The 21,141-nt window shown below is 37.7% G+C and overlaps 1 protein-coding gene across 1 annotated transcript in view; it reads right to left on the reverse strand.

Moving 5' to 3' along the window:
- The window catches only part of KATNAL2 (katanin catalytic subunit A1 like 2), a 127,984-nt gene that overhangs the window by 36,264 nt on the left and 70,579 nt on the right, over positions 1-21,141 (reverse strand). Inside the window, exons 5-11 of the mRNA XM_043976232.1 lie at positions 20,161-20,278; positions 18,560-18,658; positions 15,955-16,053; positions 15,673-15,750; positions 12,200-12,298; positions 10,657-10,720; positions 10,309-10,427 (exon numbers count right to left, since the gene is read on the reverse strand). Of these exons, the coding sequence (XP_043832167.1) occupies positions 10,309-10,427; positions 10,657-10,720; positions 12,200-12,298; positions 15,673-15,750; positions 15,955-16,053; positions 18,560-18,658; positions 20,161-20,278 (676 nt within the window). The remainder of the gene's footprint in view (positions 1-10,308; positions 10,428-10,656; positions 10,721-12,199; positions 12,299-15,672; positions 15,751-15,954; positions 16,054-18,559; positions 18,659-20,160; positions 20,279-21,141) is intronic.

Genomic DNA, 21,141 nt, shown 5'->3' on the forward strand with positions numbered 1-21,141 from the left:
GTGTGTGTGTGTGTGTGTGTGTGTGTGTGTGTGTGTGTGTGTGTGTGTGTCCACACAAGCACATCTTCCAGCTGTAGGTTATGTGATGTTATTCTGTCTTGTTTGCAGGGGCAAGGATGAGAATAAATTCTGAATATTAACTTTTTAGAAACATTGGATTTATATAAAAAAAAATAGTCTAGTTTTTTTTTAATTAGGCCAATTGAGAATTCTGGTTAATTGGATCTTGGTTATTTGAGGTTTTACTATATCCTTTTAGTACCTCCTGATGAGAACACACACAGACCACAAATTTAAAGTCACTTAGCAAGCTAAAAATGACATAATGAAAGCTTCCAAATAAGCCACAATCTATTAAAAAAGGAGCTAAATGGTAGGTCCAGGGAACACCAATTTAACTATTGATATATAAGAAGCAATTTTTCTTTGACTACAGGAATATTTGATCAAATGAGATGTTTGTAAAATCATTCTGTAAGCCTTAAAGCACTATGTAAACATAAGCTAATATTATTTTTTTCATTGCTTACTCATTAAGCATTTTCCTGAATACAACAGTATAAATCCCATTGCCTAATTCTCCATTCCATCCCCATCATGGTTCTATTTTTAATCTTACTTTTAATTTTAATTTTAATCTTATTTTTAATCCTTAAGGATTCCATTTCCATAATAAAAATGTATATTCCTCTACCTACCTCTTATCATTCTATCTCTCCCTATACCTCACTTTCCTAAAGCTATTTTTGAACATGTAGAAACCAGTCAAAACCATATTTTCTCTCTTTAAGCCTCCCACATCTTCCTTTCTCCCTCTTTCCATCCATTCAACTGAGAACATCATATCTTACTTTATTGAGAAAATTTAGGCCATTCCTCATGAGCTTCCTCTCTCTCCTTGCCATCATTTCAAAAATTCTTGACATCATACCATACTCTGCATTTTTCCTCCATTCTCTCATAATGAAATGGCCCTTCACATAATGGTCAAACCCTCTACAAATGTCTTTTATCTTGTCCCCTCTGATCCTATCCAGCAGATTGCCCCTCAATTATCTTCCCCCCTTCAAATGTTCAACCTCTCCCAATCTACTGGTTCCTTCCCTGCTGATTACAAACACATTCAAGTTTACCCCATCCATGAGAAACCCTCATTAGATAGAGCCAATCAGCTCTTTACCATTCTCATTTCTCCTCCCTGCCTTAGATTAACTCTTATAAAAAGCTATTGACATTCATCACCTTTACTTCTTTTCTTCTCATTCCTCATCCCTTTGCAATTTAGCTTCTGGCCTCAGCATTCAACCAAAACTGCCCTCTCCAAAGTTATCAATAATCTCTTACTTGTAAGATCTGATGGTCTTTTCTCAGTCCTCATCCTTCTTGAACTCTCTGCTGCATTTGAAACTATTAACTATTTTCTCTCTCCTAGATTCATTCTCTTTCTGGGTTTTCATGACAATTGTCTCTCCTGGGTCTCCTTCTACCAGTCTTATCACTACTTCTTAGGATTCTTTGCCAGCTTATCATCCATATTATGCTGTCTAAGGATGAGTGTTCTCCAATGCATGGTCCTGAGTCATCTTTTCTCTCCCTACAATCTCTCTCAATGACCTCCTCAGTTCCTATTGGTTTAATTATCATCTCTATGCAGATGACTCACAGGTCTATACATTCAGCCCTGGTCTCCCTCCTTGAGATCCAGTTTCATATTACCAGCTACCTTCTGGACATTTCCAACCAAAGGTCTCAGAAAGCTCAAGGTCAACATGTGCAAAATAGAACTCATCTTATTTCTCTTCCCTCTACTCCTTCAAATGAACCCCTGTAACAATCTTTCCCATTTCTGTTAAGGATGTCGCCATTCTTCTAGTCTTCCAAGTTCATAACCTTGGGGTTATCCTCAAGTCTATAGCCTCCTTGATATCACATAACTGGTCAGGTTCCAAATCTTGTTTTTACATCCAGAGAATCTCTTGCATCTGACCCCCTTCTCTAGTCACATAGCTGTTGCCTTAAGTGAGGCTCTCATCACCTCTTCCCTAGACTATTGCAATGGCCGCCTAATTAGCCTCCCTTCTTCAAGTCTCTTTCCATTCAAATCCACCCTCCACATAGCTATCAAAATAATTATTCTTAAGCACAGGTCTGACTAATTTACTGACCACTCCAGTGATTTCCTGTTGCCTCTAGAATCAAATACAAATTCTCCTATTTGGACGTAAAGCTCTTCACAAACTAGCCCCTACCTCCCTTTCCAGCCTTATTGCACATTGCTCCCCTTCTTATACTCTATAGTCCAATAAAATTGGCCATTTCTCTGTAATTTACACATGGAACTCCATGACTCTGGCATGGATATTCCAATACCCAAAAGGCATTTCTTCCTAATCTCCAATTCAGACAGGCTTCCAGCCCTCACTGCCTACAAGAAACCCTTGTTGATTCCCCTCCTTAACTACTTGTGCCCCACCTCCTTAACCAACTTGAATTTCCTTTGCATGGATTCATTTTATATATATATATATATACATATACACACACAACACACACACATACACACATATTTACATACTATATATATATATGCACACATTATATACATACATATATATACATATATATGTATGTGTGTATGTGTGTGTGTGATCTTTCCCTCCCTTCAAATAGAAAATAATTTCCTTGAGATTTATTTCATTTTTTTTACCTTTGTATTCCTAGTGTCTAGCACACAGAAGGCACTTAAGAAATACTTTTTGACTAATTAAAAAGCTTTCAAAACAGAGACCCAGTAGAGAAGATCAAAACCCTGTGAGAACAATGTGAGGTGTGGACCACCCCTGTTGTCTGTGCCACTGGAGCTGCACTGAGGATAGTGAGCCTGCAGAGGGGTGAGGGTCCCTCCTAAGACACTTATGCTGCCACAAAAAGCAGTTACTTTTTCCCCCTGTGTGATTACGTATAAAGGAGTACAAATACGATGGCAACTTATCCTAGGCCCATTTCCTTCTGCACTTCATAGAAAAAAGAAGACAACAACAGGCTTGAAAAAGAGGCATCCAGAATAGTAGAGAGAGGGACCTGGTGTTGAGTCCTGTCGGAGACACAGATTAATTGTGTGTTCCTGGGCAAGTCACATGACCTCTTGGTCCCCTGAACAACTAAATTTCAGAGCAGTTCCTGATCTACATTAGCAAATGGAGTTTTCTCAAACCAGGAGTTCCCTATACCAGTGAAATCACAGATTTAATTTTAAAAAGAAATAAATAAAATGGACACTTATGTGGCACTTAAAGTTTGCAAAGAAAGAACTATGTGTGTGTGTATACCTTAATATATTTCACTTAGCAGGCCACTGAAAATATATTTCATTTCACTTAGCAGGCCACTGAAGACTTATAAGCAAAGGAATAACATCTTGCTTACACAGCAGAGAAATCTGGCCACAGTCTGAAAGAAAGTTTGGGAGAAGTAGAAACAAGAAATGGGAAGAACTCTTAGGATGCTAGTCTAAGAGTCCAGGTGGGACTAATGATGGTCTAAATCCAAGTGGTGGCAATAGAAATAGAATATATGTGATAAAAGTGAAAAATAACATGCAAGAGAAATTGCACAGGACTTAGAAAATGGATTGTATGAGAGGTGAGAGAGAGGGAGAGAAGTAAGAGAGAACACAAAGAATTCTAACCTAAGAGACTGAGTGACTGTTGGGATCCCTGAGAAGCAGCATGAGATGAAAGAGTGAAGAGAAATCACAAAGATATGGATTCAAATCCTGCTTCAGACACTTAATAGCTTTATAGCCCTGGATAAATCACCAAACTTTTATGAACTTCAGTTTCCTCATCTGTAAAGTGAAAATAATAGCAACACCTACCTTCTAAGTGTGTTGTGAGGATCAACTGAGAAAATACATGTCAAGACTTTACAATCCTTAAAGTATAAACATCAGCTATTATTATTCCTTATTTTATTATTATTATTATTATCACTATTATTATTATTTAGCGAAGCTGGATGCATATTTGTTACAAGGGTTTTGTTTTTCCCTTTCTTTCTTCCTTTCTTTTTTTCTTTCTCTTTTTTGAAGAATAGGGGAGGGAGAAGGAAAATGGGGATGGGTTTTCCAAAGAAAAAGAAAGAAAAGGGATAAGTTAAAAGCATTCCCAATAAGATCAGGGGTGAAACAGGGATGTCCATTATCACTTCTATTATTTAATATTGTACTAATGTAACGATTGGAATGATGCCACCTGCTGGAGACTTACTGTAGAAAAGCTCCGCCATGAGGTGAAGGTCTCTAAGGGCAAGACCATGCGTCTATTCTTTGGCGTCAGGAAGTGACGTTGACTTGTGGGAGGAGGAAGGGGGAGCCTGGCGCTCTGACTCACTCTCTTTCCTGAGGACTCTGGCGGAGAAGGCAGCTAGAAATGCGCTCTCCCTTTAATAGATAGATGAATCTAGGCCTTTCCTTCTCTCTTTACCAAATTCTTATTCTCCTTAATAAATGCTTAAAAGTCTAACTCTTGCTAAAGCTTATAATTTACTGATGACCACTCATTAGATATTTTAGACAGACTAGCTAGAATTTGAGCCTTAACACTAGAAATGTTAGCTCTAGCAATAAGAGAAGAAAAAGGAATCAGAATAGGCAAAGAGGAAACAAAACTTTCACTCTTTGCAGATGATATGATGGTATACTTAGAGAATCCTAAAGAATCAACTAAAAAAAGGCAGCTAGGTGGTGCAGTGGATAGAGCACTGGCCCTGGAGTCAGGAGGATCTGAGTTCAAATCTGGCCTCAGACACTTAACACTTACTAGCTGTGTGACTCTCAGCAAGTCACTTAACTCCAACTGCCTCATCAAAAAAAAAAAAAAAAAAAGAATCAACTAAAAAGCTACTTGAAACAATTAACAACTTTAACAAAGTTGCAGGATATAAAATAAACCCACATAAATCATCAGCATTTCTATACATGACCAACAAAGCCCAGCAGCAAGAGACAGAAAGAGAAATGCCATTTAAAGTAACAGTAGACAATATAAAATACTTGGGAGTCTGCCTGCCAAGACAAACCCAGGAACTCTATGAACACAATTACAAAACATTTTTCACACAAATAAAATCAGATCTATATAATTATAAAAATATCAATTGCTCATGGATAGGCCGAGCTAATATAATAAAAATGACAATTCTACCTAAATTAATATACTTATTCAGTGCCATAGCAATCAGACTACCTAAAAATTATTTTATAGAGTTAGAAAAAATAATAACAAAATTCATCTGGAAGGACAAAAAGTCAAGAATATCAAGGGAACTGATGAAAAAATTCACAGGAAGGTGGGCTAGCTATACCAAATTCGAAGCTATATTATAAAGAAAAAGAAAGAGCTCTTTCCTGTGGACTCTGGTGGAGAAGGGAGTGAGAAATGTGCTCTCTCTTTAATAGATAGATGAATGTAGGCCTTTCTCTCTCTACCAAATTCTTATTCTTAATAAGACAGTATAGCTAGAATTTTTGCCTTTAACAGATGGCCGACCACGAAGAGGAAAGCTGAAACTTCCATCTTCTGATCTTCCAGTTGGATTAAAGAAAGAGAGGTGAGAGCTATGATGTCTAACCCTGATAATATCTGATAATTGCTGAAGTCGTTGGAAGAATTCTGACACTGAACCTGCAGAAGGTAATGAAGCCATGGAAAAGCTGGCATGAGAAATCTCAGAGATGAACTAACCCAATGCCGTTATTTTATAGAGGAGGATATGTGGCCTAAAGAGGTCTTATTGGGTCTAAGGCCAGTTCTCTATGCAACATGCCACTCTATCCAACATGAAATGAAGACTAAAACCCAGGTTTTCTGAGTCCAAATTCAGTGTTTCTTTCCAAGAGCTGAGAACTCACCAGTGTGCAGGGGACTACACAAAATATCCCTAACTAGATGTTCATCCAGGAGCATCAAAGTATTCTCAGGTTGTATACCCCAAGGGCAAAGTTATCAAGACACTACAAGAATCCTGCTGTTTATGAGAATTGGGCATGTGGAGAGAGAAGATCACTTGAGAAGGAAGAAGCTATCCTATCTTAACTGTCTTTGCTATGTGCTAAGTTCTCTTGTATCTTCTGCTGAAGGTATTCAAGGTGTTTACAGCTCCAACTAAATTAGATCCTCTTGGGGCAAAGCCATACTCACAGTACCCTGGTTAATGTTCTTCCCCAATGATGCAGCAAAGGAAATCTTTCCTTTATATGCATACCACATATGAGGCATAAAATTGAGTTGTTCAGAAGTCACAAGCTCATAAGCACTGGTTAACCTTATAAAAGAAAATGTGGAGAAACTGACCTAGAAAAGAGTCTAACCTAAATGTTTACCTTCAGTAAAACAACAGTGAGCCCTCTTTCTCCATTTAAAAAAAATTTTAATTTTTAAAAAATTTATTTTATTTTTCCCTCTTTCTCAATAATGTATTCTTCTGGGGCAGCTAGGTGGCGCAGTGGATAGAGCACCAGCCCTGGAGTCAGGAGTACCTGAGTTCAAATCTGGCCTCAAACACTTAACACTTACTAGCTGTGTGACCTTGGGCAAGTCACTTAACCCCAATTGCCTCACTAAAAAAAAAAACACACACACACACACACACAAAAAAATAATGTATTCTTCTATGCTTAAGAGTACTCCTAGTAAAGCTATCCAACTGGCTCTTTTTACATGCCATTTGGACAGGGTTCTCTCCAAAGCCAGCAGGTTGCCACCAGTCATTTTAAGAGGGACACTGAACCAGGTACTAAGGAAATCATAGCACCACCTTTTATGAAGGACATTGACATCTTTAATCCGGAAAAGAGAAGATGTAGGTTGGTGGTTATGGAAGGACAGACGATAACCTGCCTTAAAATACTTGAAGGGTTGTCATATCCCAGAGGTCAGAACAAGGAGCAAAGAGTGGAATTTAAGGGAAGAAATTTGGTGCAAGAGTGGTGGGATGCTGCCTTCAAATACACCAATAACAGGTACCATTCTCCCTATCCAAGTATGGTAGGCCCGTGGGAGGGCCTTCCAAACTCATATTGGTCTGATCAGACACAGTGTATGTTGACCCTGACACAATGATGTCATTTTGGTCCTCTTCCATTATGAAGGAAAGCAACCAGATCCAAGTATGGCCCCTCTTCCCTCCAACAAATCATCTTCCCTCACACCAGCCATCCACTTGCTTATACCCAACAACCTCAACCTATCTACACCCTCCATCTACTGTACAGCCCTCTTGAACACACTGAATAAATAACCATCATCCTATCATCTTAAAAAAAGAAAAGAAAAAGAAAGAAAAGAGAATCACTGAAAAAAAAATTTTGTACAAAGGAGAAAAAAAAAGCCAAAAAGAATTAGAGATAAGCTGGACAGCTTTTAAAGTTGTTTCTATGTTGAATTTCTCTTATGTTTTTGTTTGGTTTTGGTTTTTTAGGGCAATGAGGGTTAAGTGACTTGCCCAGGGTCACACAGCTAGTAAGTGGCAAGTGTCTGAGGCCAGATTTGAACTCAAGTACTCCTGAATCTTAGGGCTGGTGCTTTATCCACTGTACCATCTAGTTGCCCCTTATGCTTTATTTTTAAGTAATATTTTGTTTTTCCCCAGTTACATAGAAAGACCATTTTTAACAATCATTTTTTTTTAATTTTGAATTCCGAATTTTCTTTCTCCCTCCCAGGAACCTCTCCCTCCCCTACCTCTCCCCTCTCTGAGAAAGTAAGTAATTTATATAGGTTATACATGTTCAATCATGCAAAATATATTACTATATTACTCATGTGAAAGAAGACACAAACCCACAGGAAAAAAATCATGAAAAAAATACAAAAGTGAAAAATAGTATGCTCTATCTGCATTCAGACTCCATCAGTTCTTTCTATGTAGATAGCATCTTTTTCATCATGAGTTTTTTGGAATTGTCTTACATCATTGTATTGGTGAAAACAGCTAAGTCATTCACAGTTGATCATTGTACAGTATTGCTATTACTATGTATATACTGTTTTCTTTGTTCTGCTTACTTCATTTTTCATCAGTTCATATAAGTCTTTCCAGGTTTTTCTAAAATGTACCTGCACAATGATATTCCATTACAATCATATACCCCAACTTGTTCAGCCATTGCTCAATTGATGGACATCCCTTCAATTTCCAATTCTCTACCACCACAAAAAGACAAATATTCACTTAACCCCAATTGCCTCACTAAAAAAAAAAATAAAAAAACCAAAAAGACAAATATAATATAAATATTTTGTACAAATAGGTCCTTTACTCCCTTTTTTAAAAAATCTCTTTGGGATACAGACCTAATAGTGATATTACTCAATCAAAGGGTATGCACTGTCATAAGTTTTGAAGAAAAATAAACTATACATAAAGAGATTCACAGTTGCACATGCAAATATTCTTCTCATGTTTTATTAAGTATATGGAATACTCATTTTCTTTGATATTTGTCGATTTCAGAATTTAAAAAATTTAACCTACAATTTGGAGAGGAGACAAGGCTTCAGAGAAAAGATATTAAGGCTAGTTTTGGGAAGTGTTGCGATAGAGGGGTCAAATGGGAAACAGTTAGAAGATGTGGGTCTACTGCATAAGAGAGAGATCAAGTCTACCAAAAATTTGGGGAGGCATCTGTGTAGAGGTGACTTTTGGAGTCATGGGAGAAAATTAAAGTGCTGAGGCATAAGTATATAAAAAGAAAAGGAGGGAGGACAGAACTTTGGGGTTTTCCCAACATCCTTTAGAGATTTCAAATATACTATCTTATAAGCATGAATTAGGCAAAATGGGTTTTGTTATCACCATTGTGCAAGTGAGGAAACTGAGGATCAAAAATGATAATTCTAAGTGTTTATTAACCATCTACCTCCACTGTTAGGTGTTGGGCATATAGAGACAAATATAAACCATGACCAGGTCATCGAGGAGTCTATGGTCTATTGAAGGGATATGATGTATACCAGGTAATTGGGGGGGGGGAAGAAAACTTCGTGGGGGGGGGGGGCAGCTAGGTGGCACAGTGGCACCGGCCCTGGATTCAAGAGGACCTGAGTTCAAATCCGGCCTCAGACACTTGACACTTACTAGCTGTGTGACCCTGGGCAAGTCACTTAACCCTCATTGCCTAGGGAGGTAGGGGTGCAAAAAACCTTCATGGAGGAGGTAACATCTGAGCTGAGCTTTAAAGGAAGATAAGGATTTTAAGAGGCTCTAAGGATAAGAAGAGACTATATCATATTGAGTTTGGAGATGAGTTAGCAGTCTATTTTGGGGAGAATATAGAAGTAGAAAAAAGGCATAAAATGTGAAACAGAGCTGGAACAGGATCGTTGAGCCAGTTGATCAAAGACCTCAAATGCCAAACAAAGGAAATGAATAACAAAAAAGGTAGAGTTGGGTTTTTGAAGCTATATCATGGAGAATCAAAGAAGGGAGAAGGCTGCTGCTTGGAGTGGATATGGGATAACAATAACTAAAGACAGAAAGAAAGCTGAATTGTTTAATTCTCATTTTGTTTCTATTTTCTCCATCAATGACAATAATCTATGCCCCGTAAAAGTTGGAAATGAAACTGGCAATAGGTTATTAATAGGCAGCAAGTTGGCACCACAGTGCACAGAGAGTTCTGGGCCTGGAGTCAAGAAGACCTGAGTTTAAATCCTTCTTCAGATGCTTCCTAGCTGTGGGACTCTGGGCAAATCACTTAACTTCGGTTTTCCTCAGTTTCCTCAATGGTAAAATGGGGATCACGGACAGCACCTATCTCTTAGGGTTGTTGTGAGAATCAAATGAGATAATATTTGTAAGGTACTTAGCACAGACCCTGGCACATAGTAGGTGCCCTGTAATGCTTTCTTCTTGTTTCCATTCCCCCAAAGAACTAGGATCCAGAGGGCACGATTATCTTTTTTTTAGTGAGGCAAGTGGGGTTAAGTGACTTGCCTAGGGTCACACAGCTAGTAAGTGTTAAGTGTCTGAGGCCGGATTTGAACTCAGGTATTCCTGACTCCAGGGCCGGTACTCTATCCACTGCGCCACCTAGCTGCCCCACGATTATCTTTTATTGATGATACTATGATTGGACATGTGATCAAAGGCCAAGTAGAAATGGTCATTCCGGTTTGTGTGTTTTTGGAAAATAAAACCCCACAGTGAAATTTCTCACAAGCATCATCTTTGAAATTAAGGTAAATTACCTCCTCACTTCCTCCTACCCCACAAGAACTTACAGGTAACAAAATCAGGGGTTCCTACCCGGACGAGTTTTTCTGAATCACCCCTCCACTTGCTGACAATGGTGGATGCAGAAATATTAAAGAAGGTTGTTTTGCATTCAGTAGCCACAGCTTTAGCCAACAATGTCTTTCCTGTACCTAGAGATGCAAGAATGAGACAGAACTTTCTTAAATGTCTAAAACACAGACATGCAGAAGCTAGATGCCATCTGGAGGTGGGCTCAGCTGGGCTGAGACTTACAATAGCAACTTTTCCAATGGGTGGAAGTGGAGTATAACACTTTCGAAATGAACTCATTTCTTTCAACAAAAGGATAACTCAGTTAACACAGAGACAAAAGTAGAAGATACAAAAATGTGTATTTACCTGGAGGGCCATAAAGTAATAACCCTTTCCATGGAGAAAGAATCCCCGTGAACAGCTGTGGATACTATGGAAACAAGAGAAAATTCAGGGACAATTATGCATTTTGTACCAGTGGGTACTGGGAGAGCTAGCAAAGACAAGAGTGACAAACATAAAATCCAGATCTCCCATAAAGTAGAGTTACACAGTGTATTTAATAAAATTAAATTTCATGTCTGGTGACCAACTTGATTTTCTGACTGTGAATGCTTAAAAACTTTATTCTTAATAAAGGTGCATGTGGACACTATGTCTGGCAGCACATTTCAGAGTATTTCTTACAGGCTTGTTCTTATTTTGCCCTGAATTCTATATGGTTACTACTCTTGAAAATTTATAGGGGCTGTACAAACTTTGCCAGGATCTTCCTGCTAAAAGATAAAAAGAATTACTAGAACTAATGAATATAGAATATATGAATTAAGTGACCGACCATTCACCACTACCAATTTGAAGTGGCATGTTACATGCAAGAATCACAAATTCAGTAGGAGATGAAACAAAGAATCTTCACTCTTTTTTAAATATTATTATTATTATTATTATTGTAATTTTTGCAGGGCAATGAGGGTTAAGTGACTTGCCCAGGGTCACACAGCTAGTTAAGTGTCAAGTGTCTGAGGCTGGATTTGAACTCTGGTACTCCTGAATCCAAGGCCAGTGCTTTATCCACTGCTCCACCTAGCTGCCCCCGAATCTTCACTCTTAACAGATCTCCCTGTGATTTAGCAACCCTAACCTTTGGTGGGCAGGCCCATGTGATAGACCAACAGACGTGAAGATGAGGTAGGTAAGAATTTTTAAAATTAGAAACAGTTACTTGATACTTTTATGATGCTCATACAACTCCAATAAAATACATATAGTACATATTTTTTCCTGTGCAATGCAGATGTCACATCAAAATAACATAAATACTTAAAGGATCTGAGACTTAGTCAGTGAAGAGAACTCTCCTTTGTGGGAAGGCCTCCCACCAAAGCAGATTGCAATTCTATCTATGACTTAGTAGAGAAATTCTTGTTTGCCTGAGGCTGACATATATAAATCTACCAAGATGTAGACAGTGGTAGAAGAAAGAGGAAACTTCTTTAAAAGGAAGATATTTTCACCATAAAAGGCATATTTTTAGGAGGCTGATGTGAAGTTGAATGGACAGTGACATGCTGTTCAAAGAATAACTGAATATAACAAGCTATTCCTAAGCCCTAAATCTACAATCCTATGGTTCTATGATCTTAAGCAGTTATTTCACCCAGCCAATTATCTTAGACTAGGTCATCAATATTACAGGGTTTCCAAATGGACATTAACATTATGGATTTAACTTTGGATCATCCCAATCTGGGCAAAGCAGCATGATATGGCTAAGAAGTTAATTCATGGACAACAAAACACCCTGTACTTCATCTCCTATTGCATGTGACTCTAACATATATCTGTCCAATTGATATTGGGCAGACATAACTCCCAAGAGGTGACTTTACAGCTTTTTTGTTCTTACCCTTATAGGATACACAACAGCCTCTTTGACTAACTGCTTGGCTGCATCAAGTCCAATAATGTCATTCCACTTTATGTTGGGATTTTGGAGATAAATGTCCTGCAATGCACATTTGATCATTTTGTTAAAATTAATGTTTTTCTCTACAACAATAATAAACACAGAGGCAGAACAACACTTGTCTTATAATAGTCCATAAAGCACTAGTGATAAAAACTTTCCACATTATACACAGACACACTGCATTTTGGGTTAGTTTGCCAAAGGGAGGCCATGAAAACATTCAGTTCTTTTCCCTGGAGAAGGCATTGATGACAAGATACCTCTAGAAAAATTCTTGTAACTATGAACTTCACCTGCTTTCAGTCAATAACAAATAAAGGTGATTTATGGCAATAATTAAAGAGGCTCCAGAATATGCCTTCAAATTACATGAGCTTTTACTGTGAAACAGAGTTACTGAAGGAGTACTGGGCTCTTTTTTTCTCCTTGATCTCGCTAACACTTTCCTAATTCATTACACAAAAAGAGGTAATGTCATTTAGAAAGCAATCTCTTTTTATCCCTAGTGACAGCTCCCTGTTTCTATTAGGTAGCAATTGCTTCTACCAAATTCAAAAAAGTCAACTACGAAACTCAAGTGCAGGTTTCTCTCTTATAGGGACTTTAATCTCGTGGTTTTTAGATGTATTAGCAACTATTTGGAGCAATCAATTAAGATGGCTTTTACTGATAACTAATTTGGAGTTTCCAAACTTCAATTTCACAAGAAGCATAAGAAAAGTCTCTCTGGGTCTTTCCCTGCATCGGGCCATCTAAAATTGTAAGTGTTTTATATCAGAAAAGCTTTCTTCCTAACATGATCAATGTCACCATGAAAGATAAAATCATGGAACTGTTCTTACAATAAGACATTCCATAAAGATCATGAGACCTGCCAATGGATACTAGGAATGCTAGCAAAAGCATGAGTGACAAACATTATAAAATCCAGATTCCCCTATAGATCAGAGTTAAACGCTGCATTTAATAAGATTAAATGTTATGTCTGATGACCAACTTGATTTTTTAAAATTGTTTACATGCTCCCTTGATTGGCAATCACTATCTTATTACCTGCTTTGGGGAAAAGCACAAAGACCCAGGAATGGTACATCTATGTGGTCTTCAGAGTATCTCTGGGTATGGGCAGCTGTGTTCCAACTAAAGACTTTTTTCAGGCAGCTAGGTGGTGCAGTGGATAAAGCACTGGCCCTGGATTCAAGAGGACGTGAGTTCAAATCTGGCCTCAGACACTTGACACTTACTAGCTGTGTGACCCTGGGCAAGTCACTTAACCCTCATTGCCCTGCCAAAAAAAAACCAACCAAACAAAAAACCCCCACATTTTTCCAGAATTGAGATCAAGATTGGTATCATTATTGATATCCTTATAGGGAGGACATTTCTCATGATTAATAGCAATAGAAGGAGTTGCCTGTGGAGGTGGCGAAATCCCTTGAACTGGAAGTTCTCCAGTAGAGATTGGACACAGAATCACTTTCCAGGAATAATATAGAAGGAATTCTTGCTTTAAGGCCTAACTGACCTCCAAAGACACTTCCAGCTTACCCTCTATGATTGTTTTGTTCATATCATCCCTCCTGTAAAAAAGATGTTATGTACGAATTGATGCAAAGTGAAGTAAGCAGAACCAAGAAACTATACACGATGCTTAAATAATGTAAATGGGGAAAACATTAATAACAAAACAACTAAAAATGAATGTTATATAATTATAATAACAGCCAATATTTATATAGAGCTTACCATGAGCCAGGCGTTGTGCTAAGTGCTTTATAATTATTATCTCATTTGTTCCTCATAACAACCCTTGGAGGTAGATGCTTTTATTATCCCCATGAGGAAAATGAGGTAAACAGAAGTTAAATGACTCATCTAGGCTCATAGAGCTGGTGAGTGTCTGATCGAGTTTGGATCCAAAGATGAGAACTCTTCCCTGACTTCTAGGCAGAGATAGGGGACTAGAGGTGTGGAACACCACATATTATGTCACATTTTTTCAACGTACTAGTTAGGTTCGCTGAATTGTTTTTTCTCTTTTCAAAATTCTTTCTTATAAGGGATAGCACTCTGGGAATGGGAGATATACTGGGAAATATGGTTATATTAAAAAAAAGTTAGTTTTTTTAAAGTTACAATTGACAGGACTCTTGGGTTTTTATTTCTAAGTGAATTGAGGATTTTACACTACAGTCACATGTTTCTAATGCTACAGATTCTAATATCAGATTCCCTTCCTGGACAAAATCTTAGCCCAAGGAGTCTTCCAGCCTCTATTGCATATTTCTATAATGAAGTCAGTCCATGTGATGGCTGGTGGAGCTGAATAATTTTTAGGAATGCGGATTGGAAAATTGGTGCAAGAGAAAGAGCTTGGATTCAGGAGTCAGAAATGTTGGGTTCAAATCCTGCCTCTCTGACACTTGTATTTGGACAAGTCACTTAACTTTGGTTCTCATGTTCCTCATCTGTAAAATGAGGGAGGTCAACTAATGGTCTTCAAAATTGCTTCAGCTCTGTTACTATTCTCTATGGGGGAAGAGGCAGGAAGATACATTAGACTTTTCCCTGCGACAAGTCTACATTCCACTGTTTATTTAACTAGAGGAGGTAGCATAAAATTAGAAAGAAAGCCTATAATTCTAAGATCTATCTTGTTTCTCATACCAATACATGCATCTAAGTCATCTAAAGTGGTTCAATGTCTTGGTGAGGTGAAAAGTCAAAACACTGCCATAACTTGATAGCAGCAGATATAGTTGGCCACCAACAGCAATCAATCAGTCAACAAGCATTAGTGCTAAGCACTGAAGATGCAAAGATAAAGGAAAAAAATACACCCTGCCCTCAAGGAGCTTAATTTTACTGAGAGTAGCCTAAGATGCTAACACTGTGATGTACAAATATAAAAAGTCACAAGTTGTCCTTTTGGTTGGTATCATCAGTGAAATCTCTTTCATAGTGGTCTAGTTTATCCTGAATATTTAAATTATGAAATAATCTTCTTGATATTCTTTTGCCTTTTTCTGAAACAGACTAAATAAGACTTAAAGAAGGTTTTTTGTTTTGTTTTGTTTTGTTTGGGGCAGGGGAGGGGGTGGGGGAGGGGGAGAAGGACGATGGTACTTTTTACCTTAGCTGTACCTATGCTTTCCTTATAAGTAAGTCCTTCTTCAGTTGGTTTTCTTGGTCTCTACAGTAAGATGGGCTTTTTGTATTGTAATTTTATGATTCTATAATTTATTTATCATGCATTATTGTGTCTCTCTCTAAATATGAGCATCTTTGCAAGTGGGGGCACTTTATAAATAAATGATCATATTTATCGTTATTAATAAAAGAAACAGCCAACATGCTCCAGTAGCCACAATCAGGCTCAGTAACTTTGTGAATTGAATATCAGATCTTACCCTGCTTACAACAGCCGCTAGTTCTCTCATCTCACTATTCATGCCAATAAATGCACTAAGAGGTTTTAGCAATCGTACCTGAAGATAGAAACAAAAAAGCCTTACATTAAAATGTTTCATAATTTAGAAAAGAAAAACAGCATACATAAACACATGATAGTGTGTTACAATGACCTTTGATTTGATCTCTGTTTCTAATTGCATTTCTGAGGATTTGATTTCTAAAGTTCATTTAGTTTTGGGTATCTTTTGAAAGACAAATATAACATAACTGCCACTTACTGAAGGGTCTGGATTATAGTCAAAACTGTTTAAGGTTATTTCATTGGTTGTTCCTTTGATAGCATCTGTGATCAACCCATGGAAGTCAATTACTTGACCCTGAAAGTTAACAATGGTTATTTACTGCATTGAAATATTTCACTTTAATTTTAGACTTAAATACTAAGTTGATTTCCCATCTTTATTAAAGCTACAGGAATTAGTTTTATGTATTTATTTTTTAGTGTACGAGGCGAGATTTCTAAAACAATATCACTAAAAGGGAGCCTGTACATAATGGAATCCCAGAACTTTGGATCTTTAAGCAACCTTAGATATCACATATTCTAATCCTAAAATTCTGAAAGTGAAGAAACTGAGGGTCAGAGAAATTAGATGATTTTCTAAAGTAGAAGATGCAGGAATAGAACCCAGTTCTCCTAATTCCCAGCCCAATGCTCATTCCACTATCAAATACAGACTCAATTGCAAGTGAAAAATATCCTGTCATCAAATATACCCCACGGAAGGCAGTTTTGTCTCACTGGATATAAATAAAGACTTGGGGGATGATGATTTCCTTGTTGCCAACCTCTATATGCCAAATCTAACAATATTATGCAATATAAAATATATTTCAAAGTATTTACTTTGAAAAAGTGCATTCAACATGAGATGAGCTTATTGAAAGAAAAAAACTATGCATAAAAAATTAACAAACCTACTATTAAATGGGTGATCAGAGTGATATAATTAGTTTTCTACATTTAGGTGTAGAAACAAAACAAAATCATTTACGGCCTAGGGCAAGGAATCCAAATGGGTCAGCCATGTTCTATTGCAGGAAAAACTTCATGTGATACACCTTTCGTTTTTCTCCTTGGACATTTCATAGTCTATGAAGAAGGGCAAGGCAGCTAGATGGCGCAGTGGATAAAGCACCGGCCCTGGATTCAGGAGGACCTGAGTTCAAGTCTGGCCTCAGACACTTGACACTTACCAGCTGTGTGACCCTGGGCAAGTCACTTAACCCCCAATGCCCCGCAAAAAAAAAAAAAAAAGAAAAGAAAAGAAAAGAAAAAGAAAAGAAAAGAAAATATCCCTAGCATCCTAACTTCAAATATCTATGTGCTGAGGGAGGGATGAAGGTGACATTTAGTATCACACCTTCCTCTCTATATCCTGATAGCATTTCTAGAGGGAATGAGAGTGATTCTGGAAACTACTGGTATATGCTCCTTTCTTTAAGGCCAGTTGAGTGAATGTCTAGGTTGATATCTTCCCAACATCCTGCCCACAGTCAATCATAATGGTTCAGGTGAAGAACATAGTAGTTTACTGAAAAAAAAAACAAAACACACAAAAAAATTGGGGACCTTTCATTTACTGAATTGGCTGGGATACATAATAAAGCTAGGAGACCTGGACAGTAAAGGTTCCTCTCAATTTAGAGGTGAAGGGGGTGAAAAAGTGTTAAGAACTGCGTCTAATCAATATAGGCTAAATCAAGAGATGCTTAATTATCTCAGTTCTAGTCTCCAATCCAAAGTATGCAGACCTCAAGGCAGTTTTTCTAAACTACACAGTTTATTCACATAAGTTGTTGTTGTTGTTTTTTTTGTTGTTGTTGTTGTTTTTTGCCTCAGTTAGTTAAAAGGCACTTCATTCTCTACCCTTATTTCAGTTTAGGTGGTTTGGGCTGCCTGCATGAGAAGTTACATAAATGAAAATCTGGTCAAACCAAAAAACTAGGAAAGGGACTCTAAAGGAAATAGAATCCCAGAGTCATTCTTTTTTTTTTGGGGGGGGGGACAGGGCAATGGGGGTTAAGTGACTTGCCGGTGCTTTATCCACTGCACCACCTAGCCGCCCTCCTCCAGAGGTCATTCTTTGCAGCAACATTTTCACTTTGCTGTTGCTTAAAAAAGGTAGATGATCACCTAGCAACACTTTCTGAATAAGACTCTCTTCTGTCAACATCTATCCAATTTGAATCTCTTCTGCTTGAGATACTGCATGTCAATCAAGAATCAGGACATGTGGGGGCAGCTAGGTGGCGCAGTGGATAAAGCACCGGCCCTGGATTCAGGAGTTCCTGAGTTCAAATCCAGCCTCAGACACTTGACACTTACCAGCTGTGTGACCCTGGGCAAGTCACTTAACCCCCATTGCCCTCCAAAAAAAAAAAAAGAATTAAAAAAAAAAAGAATCAGGACATGTAATAAATAAATAAAGATGGGGAAAAAAATGAAGAATCAGGAAATGTGGTAAACCTAATATGGGAAGAAATTTCTATGAAGGACAAGATTGAAGCACCCTCAACATTCTCCCTTTCCATTTTCCTCTTCCATTATAAATTTAGATTCCAACATCAAAGATGAAAGGTGATAACATTAGCAAGCCACTACTGACAATAAAATACTCATAAATAATATAAATAAGTAAATAATAGTAAATAAATATAAAACAGTAATTAAAATATTAAATAATATGTAACAGTCCTACTGATAGTTACAACCTTGATTAGACTGGGCCAGCACTACAACTGGAAATGGTATCCCATTTATTTCAGTCTTATAAAAAATCTTCCCATTTCCAATGACGAGTAGTTCAGTGTTCAACTCACCCTTCTTGGGTGAGCATTTTCACCCCCAATGCCTTTGTTAAATCCTGATATATTTAAACCAAAGTCAGGAGTCTCTAAGGAAGCTGTATTGTCAGTCTCCTGAAGAAGGAAGAAAACAGGGATAAGGATAAAAATTCAGCTTTGAACATTGGCCAAGCTGCATCACGTAGTGTTGCATATTTGTGTCTTATCCTACAACTAGGTTATAAATTCTGAGGACAGACACTAAGGACCTGGCATAGTGCTCTGTACATAGTAGGGAGTTAATTTTTGATGAATGAGTAAATAATGGTCACATTTTCTCTGTTGGTAGCACTGACCTAATTCATTGAGTGCTTTTATAGGAAAAACCTATGGGGGAAAATAACCTTCAAAAATCAAATATAATATGTTGGTCTTATGAATGGGGAAATTTCTTCAGTATTTTTGTGATTTTGTACATAATTCCAACTGAATGAGACATCAGTCTCCATGTAAGGTAAGGTATTATCTTTTATATACTCAAGTGATGTGACTAATCAACAGTCCAAAAGGTATATCCCTATCAACAGAACATGCTGAACCCTATCTCATTGCCCATTACCTTTGTGTCTTTACCATCATGCTGTAATTACCTGAGGTAACCATTCATAGACCAACCTACATAAGAATTACAGGATTTTATTAGATGTAAAAAGATCCTTCTGGATAACCAATGATTAACATGATCATGTGCCTTTGCACCCCACTGGACTTCCTTCATAATATTTCTTTTGATCATTTTTCTTTGCCTCCTACTTTCATTTTTTCATTATATGGTTTCCCCTAAATGCCAAGCATAGGTTCTCTGTACTTATTCAGTCCTATTTGCCCCTTGGATTGCAGGAATAAATAAATATAAGAGGATTTACATTTTTATCGTGATCAGTTCCCCTAAGCCTCCAATTCATAGCAACCTGTATTTTTAAACCATTTTTGTGATTTCACTGATATATGGAAGTCCTTGTGAGAAAATTCCCTCTACCAACTAAACTAGCACTTGCTCTGAAAACTTACAGCCTGAGAGGTTAAATGGACTTCTCTATAGTCACACAATCATTATGTCTCAGAGGCAGGATTTGAAACCAGGTCTTCATGATTCTAAAGCAAGTTCTCTCATTTTTTCCCCTCTTCTCCTCCTCCTCTTTCCATCATCACCACCACCACCACCACCACCACCACCATCATCATCATCTTGCCTTTCTCCAGCTTCTATTTTTGAAACTGGGCTCATAACAAGAGAAAGCCTCTAAGAGTTCCATAGGGTCACTGCAGGTTGGGAGACCTTACCTGGCTTCTCCCTTCTCTGACCCATCACAGACTTCATAAAGTATTTTAGGTTTGGTGCCCATATTTAAAGGCTAAGTGATTCCTCTAACCCAGAAAAGTCACGTGAGAAATCTAAGGGGGTCAAACAAGGATTTGCTCTTACCCTGCACTGGAAGAAAATCAACTTGATTCCCAAAACAAAAAAAAAAATTAATTTCTCCCCTTTGGCAAGCTATTTCTTGGCATGAAAGACTTATGAGGATCAATTACAAAAGGACCATATGGCAAACAAGCTCAGGCAATTCCATTTTAACCTGTTTAGAGTTCTCCTTGTTGGGGGGCTTGGGCTCCAATGTCTTCCCTGATGTCGTCTTTGACTGTGGCCGATGCTGAGGGATCCTAGGAAGATTCTGAGAAGCATCACTCACCACCCTATGGTACAAAAAACCTTGAAGGAAATTATTTTAACTACTTAATTTGCAGCAAACTAGCAATCAGGAAGTACAGCACACCTGAGGGGAGAGAATCGTGTATATCTTAAGTAAGTCCTTCTTGCATGCTTCTGCCTCCTGCTCATGCCCTCTGACCTTCCTCTCTGCCAATTCATGGTCTTCAGATCTGACCAAAAACTCACCTCCTCCAGAAAGCTGCATCCCCTGACCCACTCTACTTTAAGCAGTCCTGGTTTCTACCTTCTCTCAACCTTTATATATGGCTTAATCAGGTAGCACCTTGTTATTTGGTAAGCAGTAAATTCTTGCTGTCTCTTCATCTAGGTAGTAGACTTCCTAAAGACAGGAATTTGTGTTTTTTACTTATTTTTGTGTCCCAGTCTCTCTGTGCCTGACCTGTGGTAGAGCATTCTGAGCTCATATTAGACTGATTGGCCACACACTATACTTTGGCCCCATCATAGTCACATCATTTTGCTTCTCTTTGAGAATGAAAGGACAATAACCAACCAACACTGCTACATATAATAAATACTCCAATGGATTTGTTGAACAAAAATAACTTAAAATGACTCAATGATTACTTAGAACTCACATTTACAAAGGATTAAAAAAAAATAATTCTTACTAGTTATTTCTCGGAATATCTCTGTGAGGTAGAAATAAGCTCAATATATTCAATATTCAGTTTATGGACACAATATTATACACAGAAAAGTAAGTGACTTGATTAGGGTCACATAGTAAGCAGGGGAAATCAAGAAACTCTGAAGTTACAGGTTGTTCAGTCCTTTCTGGTACACTGTTCTGAAATATACAACTTAAGTCCAAAGTGTTCATTAG

This window comes from Dromiciops gliroides, chromosome 1 (genome assembly GCF_019393635.1).
Source record: "Dromiciops gliroides isolate mDroGli1 chromosome 1, mDroGli1.pri, whole genome shotgun sequence".
Classification (NCBI taxonomy): Eukaryota; Metazoa; Chordata; class Mammalia; order Microbiotheria; family Microbiotheriidae; genus Dromiciops; species Dromiciops gliroides.